At 41.3% G+C, this 14672-nt stretch overlaps 1 protein-coding gene across 1 annotated transcript in view; it reads right to left on the bottom strand.

Moving 5' to 3' along the window:
- tm9sf3 (transmembrane 9 superfamily member 3) overlaps positions 1-14672 on the bottom strand; it is a 146953-nt gene that overhangs the window by 31713 nt on the left and 100568 nt on the right. The window contains exons 9-10 of the mRNA XM_068020250.1: positions 9154-9284; positions 591-730 (exon numbers count right to left, since the gene is read on the bottom strand). Coding sequence (XP_067876351.1) covers positions 591-730; positions 9154-9284 — 271 coding nt within the window. The remainder of the gene's footprint in view (positions 1-590; positions 731-9153; positions 9285-14672) is intronic.

The following is a 14672-nucleotide window of genomic DNA, read 5'->3' as shown; positions in this document are numbered from 1 at the left end:
GGATTTTAATTGCTCCACCATTGGCAAATGCACCTTCAGTTGCTTCAGCCCAAAGCTATGGAATTCTCTCCCTAAACCTCTCTGCCTCTCTACCTTTCCCACCTCCTACAAAATGCTCCTCAAAACCTACTTCTTTGACCACGCTTTTGGTCATCTGTCCGATTATCTTTTTATGTGGCTCGGTGTCAAATTTTGTTTGGTAATCATTGTTCCAATTAGCTTTCATCAATACCTTAAGTGCCTCCCCATGAACAGTATTCAATGTTGTCTGCACTAGACTGGTCCCACAAGTGACAGCTTGATGTGATTACATTCTACTGGAGTACATGAGGTTGATTCTGAACACTTGGTGACACAAGGGAGCAGGTTTCATGGCATCCAATGGCATTTAAACCATACAAAGGATACTGCAACCCGCACCACTGATTTATCCAACTCGAGTTCTCGCATGGAACTAATTTCTGCTGTATGCAAAAAATGCAATTTTAACAGGTTTTAAATAACATGCAAAAAATAATTTATGCATTTTTTCTTAAGAAACAAACAATACATAATCCAACAGATGGTTACTAAGTTTTCTATGTACTCACCATTTCTTCTCTGGAATTGGACGTGGTACTGCATTGACACGGCAAGGAAAGTTGGGCTGTCCCGACATATTTCTACCAAGAATAGTCCCCACCAAGTTCAGTGGGAGGATGACAAAAAAACAGATGCAGCACACAGCAACCTTTGAGTGGAAAGAGAGCGCCTTAAAAATCAATTCAAATTTACTGCACATTTTGTTTATACTGAATCACTGAAATATTGTAACCAATTGTCAACCCTGATTGGTGTGAACTGGGCCTAAACTCCCACTGTATGCACCCAACAGGTGCTGCAACAAAATTTAAATATTTATAAAAGTCAGGTCAATCCATTCAGATGAGAATGTTGGTAGAGCACTTCCACCAACCAAAGGTATTCTGAATTACTTGTACACTGTAGGAATGATTAATGGATATCATAGATTCATTAAGATGAGAATATTCAAATATGAGACCAGAACCCATTGAGATATGGGCATCTAGTTGGAAAATTCTGACATCACAATGCCCATAACTGATCAAGGAAAAATACATTCATCTTTGAAGCTGAAGGTTTCATTTCGGTCACTTTGAATTCTCAGACATTAAGCCAAAGTGAATATGAATTAAGCAACATTCTGCCAGGTTGAAAACCATTTAACTCTTGGCTCATCAGAGATAAGAAAATAACAGCATCGCAGTTATATCTCTCTAGTACTACTTTGGTCTCTTAACTCGCGACTGAGATAATGCAGCTGTGGCTCATAAAATAGTTGCACTCAGATTGAAACTTGCAATACAACCTGAATTGAGGTCAATTTAGCTTAATGTAACAGCACTTAATTCAGAATTACAATCTCGCAGGCTTTGCTGCAATTCTACCAACTATATATAGCTTTGATGAGTATGCTATCAATAGGCTCTTCAGTTTGTTCAGTATTGTAGGCAATTGTCTGCTTTCTACTGAAGCCTACGATATGAGCAGGTAAGGCTTAAAACCAATCAGCAAAGGGAGCAGTCGCACTATTAGATTAGAGCTTAAACCTCTTCTCTCGTGATCTGGCTCCTTCTGTGTGATGTGCTTGGTTACCTAAGAATTTACATATTTCTTACACTGCGAGGTTAGTGAATTTACTACAGCTCTGTTTCTTAACCTTACTGTCCTAGTCTTATTATTTCTCCGTCTTAATCCCACTACTGCTTTGTCTGCATCTTAATTTTAATTCTGCGCTGTCTGAAAAGCTGAGGGTAATGTGACTGCTGTTACACCTGATCACAGCAATCCAAGAGAATGTGGATTATCTTGTACCCTAGTTGCAAAATATTTACTATCAGCTTGTAAAAAGCACTTGCAGCCCACCAATGTTCTGATAAACTGCACAGTACCAAACATCTGACTGGATAAAAAAGTCAAACAACAACTGAATAACGAAATTGCAGGTTGGAACCAAAGATTTTCTGGAGATGAAATGTTTATTCCTGATCATGGTGGCTAGCTTTAAGGCAGTAAGTGATTCCTTATAAGTGATCTCTTGTTATGGGCAGGGATGATTGAGCCATTTGTTTGTCAGGAGTCTTGCTCAGCCAATCTTGGATCTTTAAGCAGGAGAAGCTAAGTCCTGGCCTCAGGTTTTTTTTACCTCTTTTCTTCCTCTCCCCAGTACATAAAAGAAGCCAGATTCCCCAACTCCTTATTTAAAAAGAATTCAAACAGAAGCTTCAGAGTTTTACTTCAATTAATGTAACCATTTAGGATAACGCCAGTCCATTTTAGATTGGAATGTCATGCCAGTCTTGGCAAAATGGAACAACCTACAGGCGATTCACTAAAAAAAAAACAGGAAAAGATCTGAGCCTAAAGAGTAAACAGAAAAGGAAAAGAGATCTCAATTGGAGGTCCTCAGTTAATATCCCCTGTCCACCTGTATATAAAGGTAAGAATGGTTATTAAAAAGGCAGTGTAAAGGCGCCATCCAGAGGCAGTTTGGGGGAGTGATGATACTGAAGTAGTACTGAGGATTACACTACTATTGGACATCCTTTATTGCCACCGGATTTGCAGGATCTTGCAGAGGCACCTCTGGTGGTACTTCTCCAATACTGAGATGCCTGCTTTAGGTTGCCCAAATTGCCAAAGCATATCAATGCCCAGCATCGGGGTGCTAAACACCAAAACCAGCTCTGCTGGGCGGGATGAGTCATGCCTGACACCAGACTCCCGAAGCAGCTGTTCTACTCAGAACTTGGTCACAGCAGGAGACTCCCAGTAGACAGTGGAAATGCTTTAGAGATGTCCTCAAAGCATCCCTGAAGAGAACAGACACCCCCAATGACTCGTGGGAGTCCCTGGCTCAAGACCGTCCTAGATGGAGAAAGTTCAGGGACTGTCTAAGCGAAGACTCAAGAATACAGCAGTGAGCAGGGCATTAAGGCAGCAAGTGGTATTTTCCACCCATGTCTTTTCTCTCTCCTTTGTGTGTCTGCGTGGCTCTCCCACATTCGCCTTCACTGATGTGCTAAATATTTAGCTTTTAACTCGTAACTTTTTGGGAGGGGGAGGGGGGGGGGCGCAGGCAGAGGAGATTGGGAGATTTGGAAGCAGTGAGCACCAGTGATTTGGAAGCACTAAGCATGAGTAAAGAAAGACTTGCATTTATAAAGCACCTTTCATGACCACTGGACGTCCCAAAGTGCTTTACAGCCAATGAAGCACTTTTGAAGAGTAGTCACTACTGTAATGTAGGAAATGCAGCAGTCAATTTGCGCACAGTAAGCTCCCACAAACAGCGATATGATGAACAGATAATCCATTTTTGTGATGTTGATTGAGGGATAAACATTGACCAGGATACCAGAAATAACTCCCCTTTCTCTTTGAAATAGTGCCATGGGATCTTTTACATAGATCTGCGGGGGCAGACAGGGCCTCGGTTTAATGTCTCATCTGAAAGACGGCAGTGCAACAGTCCCTCAGACTGCACTGGTGTGTCAGCCTAGATTGTTTTGCTCAGGTTCTGGAATGGGACTTGAACTCACAACCTTCTGATTCAGAGACAAGTGTGCTGCCAACTAAGCCACAGCTCACGTCTGCTGACTGGAAAGAATTTGGTGGGGTCAGAAGCTTTATGAGCATAGCAATTGAGGGGGAATCTCAGGCAAAAGAAGTCTGCTAGTCCTTTGCAATCCAGTACAAAGAACAAAGAAAATTACAGCACAGGAACAGGCCCTTCAGCCCTCCAAGCCTGCGCCGATCCAGATCCTCTATCTAAACATGTCGCATATTTTCTAAAGGTCTGTATCTCTTTGCTTCCTGCCCATTCATGTATTTGTCTAGATACATCTTAAAAGACGTTATCGTGCCCGCGTCTACCACCTCCACTGGCAACGCGTTCCAGGCACCCACCACCCTCTGCGTAAAGAACTTTCCACGCATATCCTCCCTAAACTTTTCCCCTCTCACTTTGAACTCGTGACCCCTAGCAATTGAATCCCCCACTCTGGGAACAAGCTTCTTGCTATCCACCCTGCCTATACCTCTCATGATTTTGTACACCTCAATCAGGTCCCCCCTCAACCTCCGTCTTTCTAATGAAAATAATCCTAATCTACTCAACCTCTCTTCATAGCTAGCGCCCTCCATACCAGGAAACATCCTGGTGAACCTCCTCTGCACCCTCTCCAAAGCATCTACATCCTTTTGGTAATGTGGCGACCAGAACTGCACGCAGTATTCCAAATGTGGCCGAACCAAAGTATTATACGACTGTAACATGACCTGCCAACCCTTGTACTCAATACCCCGTCCGATGAGGGAAAGCATGCCGTATGCCTTCTTGACCACTCTATTGACCTGCGTTGCCACCTTCAGGGAACAATGGACCTGAACACCCAAATCTCTCTGTACATCAATTTTCCCCAGGACTTTTCCATTTACTGTATAGCTCACTCTTGAATTGGATCTTCCAAAATGCATCACCTCGCATCTCATGATGCATAAGAACACAATAAATATCACCCTTAGCACCCCCAACTACTTCAGCTTCACTTTATCTGCTCCCCCAGCATATCAGAGGATACAGCAGGATATAGATCGGTTGGAGACTTGGGCGGAGAAATGGCAGATGGAGTTTAATCCGGACAAATGTGAGGTAATGCATTTTGGAATATCTAATACAGGTGGGAAGTATACAGTAAATGGCAGAACCCTTAGATGTATTGACAGGCAGAGAGATCTGGGCGTACAGGTCCACAGATCACAAAGTGGCAACACAGGTGGATAAGGTAGTCAAGAAGGCATACGGCATGCTTGCCTTCATCGTTCGGGGCATAGAGTATAAAAATTGGCAAGTCATGCTGCAACTGTACAGAACCTTAGTTAGGCCACACTTGGAATATTGCATACAATTCTGGTCGCCACACTACAAGGAGGACGTGGAGGCTTTGGAGAGGGTACAGAAGAGGTTTACCAGGATGTTGCCTGGTCTGGAGGGCATTGGCTATGAGGAGAGGTTGGATAAACTCGGATAGTTTTCACTGGAACGACGGAGGTGGAGGGGCGACATGATAGAGGTTTACAAAGTTATGAGTGGCATGGACAGAGTGAATAGTCAGAAGCTTTTTCCCAGGGTGGAAGAGTCAGTTACTAGAAGACACAGGTTTAACGTGAGAGGGGCAAAGTTTAGAGGGGATGTGCGATGTGCGAGGAGGAGGAACATGACAAGCAAATACTGTAAGAATGTGTGCAAGTGGCCAAAGATGTTGCACACCCATCCCCATTTTGACAAGTCTGCCAAACCACACAATCTAGGTTCATCAATGAAGAACAACCAATGGAGCAAGGGACAAAAGGGCACCAGTTCTCATGGGACTGTATTCCAACATAAATTAGCACCTTCATAGAGATAAGTGGATGGAAAAAGTAGAGTACCAATTTATTTATTTAGAGATACAACACTGAAACAGGCCCTTCGGCCCACCGAGTCTGTGCTGACCGTCAACCACCCATTTATACTAATCCTACATTAATCCCATATTCCTATCACATCCCGACCTTCCCCTACCACCTACCTATACTAGGGGCAATTTATAATTGCCAATTTACCTATCAACCTGCAAGTCTTCGGCTGTAGGAGGAAACCAGAGCACCCGGCGAAAACCCACGTGGTCACAGGGAGAACTTGCAAACTCCACACAGGCAGTACCCAGAATCAAACCCGGGTCGCTGGAGCTGTCAGGCTGCGTTGCTAACCACTGTGCCTTTGGCAAGTCTTTGTTGAAACTATCAGGCAACAACTTTCAAGAGTTACTGAATTACAAGTCCACAAAAACTAGATTTGATTAAATTACTAGCTCATTATCCAAATACCATAATATAATCAGCAAACCATTAATACCAATTTCATCATGTTAGAAAAAGTTAGAGGCAGTCAAATTTTGCAACACAATCCTAATTTTCACTCCACATTGCAAAGCGTACCTGGGGCAAATATTTGAGAAACAGCTTTGAAACAGACTATGGCAATTTGTATTTCTCTACATGATTCCGAAAGACAATTAAAAATTGAGAATTGTTTCAGGAACAGAAGAATTTCCAGATCCTTTTGGGACATGAGCTTCGCTGTCACTAACCCCCAAGTAAATGGGTTGAATATTCAGAATTCAGATAATTAGTGCAAGTTACTGTCCTGCAGCTGATCGTGCAAAATATTCCTTATTGTGCTTTAACTTGTCCAGACTTTATAACATTTTCAGGCAGCCCATCCAAAAATCTAACAGTCTGTCAAAAACTGAATCTATTATTGAATGACACAAGAGGACTTGAAATGAATGACCCAGGGAGAAAGACTATAACCAGTAGCCGCAGATGGAAATCAGCGATTGGCAAATTTATATTAAGGTGAACATATGCAACCAGCATCTACAATAGGATGGCTTGAGATTGTCATGGCGATTGATGAACTCAAGGAGGGCAGATTTGTCAGGAAATAAGTTAGTGCAGTTATCTATGCCAGAGATAGAGCAAGTAGACCCAATGATATGGGACAGAATTTCCAAAAAGCAATCCAGCTAAAAGAACGTAGTGCCACAGGATTGCTCTTTCAGATTAAAATAAAATGGACAAGCTACTCTATGAAGAGATAAGGAAGATGTATGCAAATGGAAGAGTTATCTACTAATGGGGCACTTTAAACACCCCATTTAAATTGCAATACCAAAAATTAACAAATTAACGTATGCATGACTAGTGTAACTAGTGTCACAAGAGGCAATTCGCACCTCTACTCAGTAATAAATCACCCACAAACTCTGGGAATGGAACTTTATACCCCTGGGACACAGCAACCACAGTATGATTACATTTGATATGATTTAGGATCCATGAATACTGTAAACCAATGACTGGCTTTAAAATTGCTACCTTTTAGTAATTGTGTGGCGATTAAATGGATCAATTATGGGTAGTATTCAAGAAAAAGTCAGCCCAGGACCAGGACAGCCTTAAAGACATACTGCTGAGAATGAAAGATAAACACCAAAAACTAGTAATTGCACACTAAACAATACAATGCAAAACAGAAAAAGAAGTAGGAGAAAAGGATGCTGTAAATCCAAGAATACAGGGACCTTTAATCAGAGGAGTAAAGAGGAAACTAGAAATGACAAAAGCCAAATACAACTGCCAGGAAATCTTACAGTATTTAGAGGTTCATAGTAGTAAGATCCTGTAAGTATTAAAAGAAATAAAATGGAATATGACAAAAATAATGAATATATGTGTCAATTAAATACATATTCCAGTATTTAATAAAGACTCAAGAAACAGACAACCCAACATAGGACTTTCTAAAATTAAATTTAACCATTTCAACATCACTGGGATGGGAGGTCACAGGCAGGTTCAAAACATCAAAAAAAAAGTGGGCTAACAGATAAATCTACAAAGTGCTGACGACCATTGGGAGTGAGTTAATGAACATGGGGAACAACCCAGTGGATTGGGAAAAGGCAACATGGTAACCATCTTCAAGATGGCAAGACATCAAAACTGGTTACTACAGCCCTATTAGTCTATCAATAACTTTGCAGAAACAATATCGGTTATGAGAAGCAAACTAAAGAATGACTTGAATGAAGTTAAACTAATAAATGGCAGTCAAGATGGATTCAGAAGGAGGAGACCCTGCCTGACACACCTTATTGATATGAAGTTGCTTGACAAGCCTCAGCCATGGTTCAGTGGTAGTAATCATACCTGAGTGTGAGAAAGTCGTGGGTTTAGGCCTCATCCCCAGACCATATAATTTAGCCTGTGCAGTACTGAGGGAATGTTGCACTGTTGGAGTTGCCACCTTTGCGTTGAGACACTAAACTGTCTGCCAGCTCAGAAGGATGTAAAAGATATAAACAGCATTACTGAAAGAGCAAGGTGAGATATTTCAGTGTCCTGGTCAACATCTATCTCTCAGCCACCACCACCTGATCAAATTAATTGGCCATTCACCTTATTGCTGTTTTTGGGTTCTTGGCTGCTATACATGCCTATAAAATAAATGAACACATTTCCAAAGTAATTAATTGGCTCTAAAGCACTTTGGGACATCCTGAGGTTGTGAAAAGCACTAGATAAATGCAAGTTCTTCTTCCTTTCAGTGTATTTAGGCAATCTCAAGGCAATGGTATCCATAGTGAAAACTCAAATAGAGTAGAAAGAAAATAGCAGGCACTAGTTAGGAAAGTGCTTTCATTTTGAGGGAGATGTGCTGAGCTGAGCCCCCTTACTGATAAAAAGCATAGATTCAAAAACAAATTGCAATTTGGCCCAGCTAGTAAATGATAGCAAACATCGTTATGGTGGTTGAGTCTGATAAAGCTGAACTATGGCAGATGAAATTCACTATGTACAAGGTATTAAACACTGGAAGAATAGGAAGCACTTAAGCATCAAATGTTACTGAACTAGCTAGGGAGAGAAGCTGAATGATATGGGAATGATAGCAGACAAACAACTGCCATATCTAATCAATGTGGATCAATTATTAATGCTGCCCTAGATCACTATATCAGAAGATAAAACGGAAGCTATCTTGCTAAAACTTTACAGTTCTTTAGCCAAGCCACATCGAGTGCTCATTCAGATTTAGAAACAGAATCAACAAGTTACAGGGATAAACCCGAGTGTTAGAGAATGCCACTATGAGTGCAGATTAGCAAACGTCTCAACACTTCAACTTTAAAATTATTTGAATTGTGGGAGATCTTTAAGAGCTACATAAAATGCGAAGTGAACAAGGACATAAGGTTAAACCAGTAAAAGGCAAGCACAGCATAATGTCAAGGAGGAAGTCTGCATACAAAAATCGTTCAATACTTAAAAAGGAACTTTAAGGGCAGTGTTAGTGAAACCATTGGAATCTTTCAGAAGGCTGTGACTTTGGTGCACGCAGAAGGAGGGAGGTGGGGTTTGGTGGGGAGGGGGAACTATTTTCTAAGGGAGGACAAGTTGAATGACTTCCCACATTTATACTTAACTTTGGGAAGACTTGGCCTGCTACCGTTTATTACTTGTGTTCAAGTTTGACGTGCTTACCATTGTTCCAAAAGGAATAGCTCGTGATGCATGATAATACATTGCAATGAAATTTATGAAGAATGCAGTTCCGCACACCATGGCTGGGATCAGGAATGCCCCAATAAACATCTGCTTTATCCATCTTCTGCCTGTTTATATATAAAAAGCACAAATTCAAAATTAAAGTTGGTTACATGATCAGTATTCACATTGCTTTAATGGATTTGTAGTTTGCTATTATATTCTGATTTGACAGTTTCACAGGAAAATTAGTTAACAGCTTGGGTGAGGATGAGTTTTAAACAACTGCACCTATTTAAAAAGAACGAAACTGTATTTACACAGCACCTTTCACAGATCAAAGACAACTGATAGGACTTTGTGGCCAATAAGTTACGTTCCTCTGAACTCGCAGCAAGAACTCCGTTCTCTCAGCTCCAATTTTGACATGGACAAGGGTGGTGCAGTTGTTTGGAGAACTGACCTCTGCCTTGGAGACTGAACACCAATTCTCTGACACCTCCTCCTACATCCCTGGACCATGATCTCACCACTGAAAATCAAGCCAGCATTTCCACTAACCTCATCTCTTCTAGAGATCTTCCCTCCAGGACCTCCAACCCCAGACACCAAATGCAGAGCCTACTTCTACCTCCTTCCCAAGATCCTTAAACAGGACTGCCCTGTTAGACCCATTATTTCAGCCTGTTCTCGTGTCTCATAACTTATTTTTTCTTCCCTTGTCCAGTCTCTTCCCACCCACATCTGTGACTCTTTTGACACCCTCTGCCACTTAATAGTTTCCTGGCCCTATCTGTCTCCTTTTCACCATGGATGTTCAATCTCTATACACCTCCATCATCCACCAGGCAGACTTGAGGGTTCTCCACTCCTCCCTTGAACAGAGGTCTAACCACTTACTGTCCACCACTACCCTCCTCCACCTGGCTGAACATGTTCTCACATGGACCAATTTCTCCTTTGGATCCACTCATTTCCTCCAAATACAAGGCATTTTAATGGGAACCTGCATAGTGGGGGGGGGGGGGGGGTGGTCAGGTGAAGGAAGATTTAGAAATCTAGAGAGAAAAGTCAAGGCAGTAGAGCAGTATGGTGATTTTGATAAAGTCAAACAGAGTAGGATAGGAAGGGACAGAGAGATTAACAGTAATAGTGATCAGCAAATCAGGTCCATGCAAAGAATAGTGGTAAACAAATAAAATTAAAGGCTCTTTATCTGAACGCATGAAGCATTCGCAACAACGATAGATGAACTAGCAGCACAAATAAAGGAAGAGGGTTCCTGATACTACTGTCCTTATGTCATCCTTTACTAAAGAATCTTGGCTCAGAAGGTCAGGAAGTACAATCAGTACGCTTGGAGATTAGGAACAACAAGGGTCAGAAAATGCTAACAGTAGTTATACCTTTGAACAGAACATTAAGCAAGAAAAAAAAAACTGGAGTTTGTAACAAAGGCAATGGAATAGTCATGAGGGACTTCAATCTTCATGTAGATTGAACAAATCAAATTGGCAAAGGTAGTTTGGAAGATGAGTTTGTAGAATGTTTTCAAGACAGCTTCTTAGAACAATACATTGTGGAATCAATTAGGGATAAAGCTATTTTAGATCGAGTACTGGTGTAATGAGGCAGGGTTAGTTAGTAATCTCATAGTAAAAGATCCTCTGGGGAAAAAGTGATAATACAACTGAATTCCATATTAAGTTTGAAAGTGACATACGAGACCAAAACAATAATCTTAAATTTAAACAAAGCCAGTTAAATAGATATGATGGGGAGCGCTGGCAAGGTTGATTGGGTAAATATACTAAAAGGAATGGTTGTAAATCAACAGTGGAGAACATTTAAAGGAACAATTCAAAACCTTCAACAAAAATACGCTCCATTAAAAAGTCAGTGAGAAAGATCCATCAGTGGCTTATTAGGGAAGTTAGGGACAGTAGTATTAGATTAAAAGAAGCGGCTTATAATGTTGCAAACAATAGTAAGCCTAAGGATTGGGAGTTTTAGAAACCAGCAAAGGGTGACCAAAGAGTTGATACAAAGGGGAAAAAAAACAGAATGAGAGTAAACTAGCCAGGAATCTAAAAATGGATTGTAAGAGCTTTTACAAGTACATAAAGAGGAGAGTAATGTTGTTCTCTTAGAGGCAGAGATAGCAGAAATTATCATGGGGACTGATGAAATGTCAGACACATTGAACAAGTATGTCTTCACAGTAGAAGACACAATTACATACCAGAAATAGAGGGTAACCAAGGGCAATTAGAGCGAGGAACTTCAAAGTAATTATCAACAGAGAAACTTAAGGGACTAAAATCCAACAAATCCCCAGGACCCGATTGCTTACATCCTAGGGTTCTTAAAGAGCTAGCTGGAGACGGTGGATGCACTAGTTATGATTTTTCACAATTCCCTAGATTCTAGAATGATCTCAGTGAATTGGAAGTTAGCAAATTTAAGCTAGGAGGGAGACAGAAAACAGGGAACTACAGGCCAGTTAGCCTGACATCAGTCTTCCAGAAAAGGCTGGAATCTATTACTAAGGAAGTCTTAACAATGCACTTAGAAAATCATAATATGATCAGACAGAATCAACATAGTTTTACGAACGCACTGCCTAAAGAGGTGGTACAGGCAGGAACCATCACAACATTTAATATTTAGATGAGCACTTGAAACGCCATAGCATACAAGGCTACGGGCCAAGTGCTGGAAAATGGGATTAGAATAGGTAGGTGCTTGATGCCCGGCACAGACACGATGGGCCGAAGGGCCTGTTTCTGTGCTGTATGACTATGGAAAATAGTGTTTGAAATTTTTTTTTTAAAAAAAAGAGTATCTTGAGGATGTAACTCGTGGATGGACAAAGGGCAACCAGTAGATGTAGATTTCCAAAAGGCATTCGAAAAGGTGCCACACAAAAGGTTAAGATACAAGATAAGGGCTCATGAGCTGGGGGTATTATAGGAGCATGGATGGAGGATTGGTTAATAGACAGGAAGCAAAGAGTAGGGAAAAATTGGGCATTTTCACGTTGGCAAGCTGTAACGAGTGAAATGCCGCAAGGATCAGTGCTGCGGCCTCAGCTATTTACAATCTATATCAATGACTGACAAAAAGACCAAGAGTAATATATCCAAGTTTGTTGACTGTCCAAAGCTAGGTGGGAATGTAAGCTGCGAGGAGGACAAAAATGATACTGCAAAGAGGTTAAGTGAATGGGCAACAAGGTGGCAGATGGGAGTACAATGTGGGCAAGTGTGAGGTTATTCACTTCGGTAATCGGAAAGCAGAATTTTTTTTTAAAAAAGGCATTAAACTTTCAAATGTTGATGTTGAAACACTTGCATTTATTTGTACAAGGAACACAGTTAGCAGGCAGGTACGGCAAGCCATTAGGAAGGCAAATAGCATGTTGGCTTTTATTGCCCAGGGACTGGAGTACAACAAGGACATCTTACTACAATTAGACAACAACCTGGAGTACTGTGCGCAGTTTTGGTTTCTATACCCTAAGGAAGACACAGCAAAGGTTCACTAGATTGGTTCCTGGATGAAAAGGTTGTACTATGATAAGAGGCTGAGTAAACTAGACCTATATTCTCTGACGTTTAGACAAATGAAAGGTGATCTCATTGAAACATACAAGATTCTGAAGGGGCTTGACAGGATAGACACCGAGAGGTTGCTTCCCCTGTGGAGAATCTGGAACAGAGGAGCACAACTTCAGGATAAGGGTCATTCATTTATGACTGAGATGAGCAGAAATTTCTTTACTGAGGGCTGTAAATCTTCAGATTTTATAATTATAACTTTCTACTTCAGGGACTGTGGAAACTCCATCAGAAAATATTGAAGTCTGGGATAGACAGATTATCGATCTTAGGGAATCAAGGAAAATGAGAAGCAGGCAGAAGATCAGCAATGATCATACTTAATGGCGGAGTGGGCTAGCGGGACCATATGATCTACTCCTGCTCCTATTTTTTATGTTAAGTTTCTTTTGGAGTGCGCAGGTGATTTGTTTAAGTACGTAGCCCCTTTGAAATTTTTGTATGACTTAAAGGGGCAAACTTGAGCATGGCTCGCGCAGGAACTCTCGCAGCCGCACAGCTTAGCAGGAACACTGGTCAGGAGTAAGATGAAGTTGATAACCAAGATGATTATGGAAAGTAGGGAATTGAAGTTAACATGGGAGGCAAAGAGAAGTTAAGAGAAATGATTAGCAAGCAACATTAAATTGAACACAAATTTTATTTTATAAGAAATAAGTGCAAGCAGTTTTCTTGAAAAAGGTTGGGCCTGTTAAGGACTCAAATGGAAATCAGGTCGAGGCAGAGGGCATAAAAATATAAGAAATAGGAGCAAGAGTAGGCCATTTGGCCCCTCGAGCTTGCTCCACCATTTAAGATCATGGCTGATCTGACTGCAGCCTTAACTCCACTTTCCTGCCTACCCCCTTGTAGATCAAAAATTTGTCAAACTTAGCCTTGAATATATTCAATGACCCAGCCGCCACTGCTCTCTGGGGGAGAGAATTTCAAAGATTAACAACGCTGAGGGAAGAAATTCCTCCTTATCTCTGTCTTAAAAAGGAGACCCCTGATTCTTGCCCCACCCCCACCTCACTTGTTTATAATCTGTGACTTTTCTAATATTGTCAGTTCCGAGGAAGGGTCACTGACCCGAAACGTTAACTCTGCTTCTCTTTCCACAGATGCTGCCAGACCTGCTGAGTGATTCAGCATTTCTTGTTTTTGTCCCCTGATTTTAAAACTGTGCTCCCTAGTTCTAGATTTCCCCATGAGGGGAAATGTCCTCTCAGCATCTACCCTGTCAAGCCTCAGAATTTTATGTTTCAATAAATTACCTCTCATTCTTCTAACCACAATGAATACAGGCCCAACCTACTCAACCCTCCTCATAAGGCAACCCCTTCATCCCAAGTATCAGCCTAGTGAACCTTCGCTGAACTGCTCGCAGTGGAAGTCTATCCCTCCTTAAATAAGGAGACCAAAGCTGTACACAGTTCTCTAGGTGTGGTCTCACCAATGCCTGTATAGTTGTAGCAAGACTTCCTTACTTTTATCTCCATCCTCTTTGTAATAAATGCCAACGTTCCATTTGCCTTCCTAATTACTTGCTGTACCTGCATGCTAACTTAATGATTATGTACAAGGACACCAGATCCCCCCCATCACAGCATTCTAGTCTCTCCCATTTAAATAATAATTTTGATTTTCTATTCTTGCTGCAAAAATGGACAACCTCACATTTTCCCATATTATACCCCATCTGCCAAATTTTTGCCCACTCATGTAACCTATCTATATCTCTTTGCAAACACTTTGCGTCCTCCTCACAACCTGCTTACCTACTACCTTTGTATCGTCTGCAAATTAGGCTACAATACAATCAGTTCCTTCATCCAAGTCATTAATATAGATCGTAAATAGTTGAGGCTCAGTACTGATCCCTGTGGCACTCCACTAGGTACAGGTTGCCAACCC

The sequence above is a fragment of the Heterodontus francisci genome, chromosome 42, assembly GCF_036365525.1.
Source record: "Heterodontus francisci isolate sHetFra1 chromosome 42, sHetFra1.hap1, whole genome shotgun sequence".
NCBI lineage: Eukaryota > Metazoa > Chordata > Chondrichthyes > Heterodontiformes > Heterodontidae > Heterodontus > Heterodontus francisci.
The sequence above is the reverse complement of the archived record's forward strand: the minus strand, read 5'-3'. Positions and strand labels throughout refer to the sequence as shown.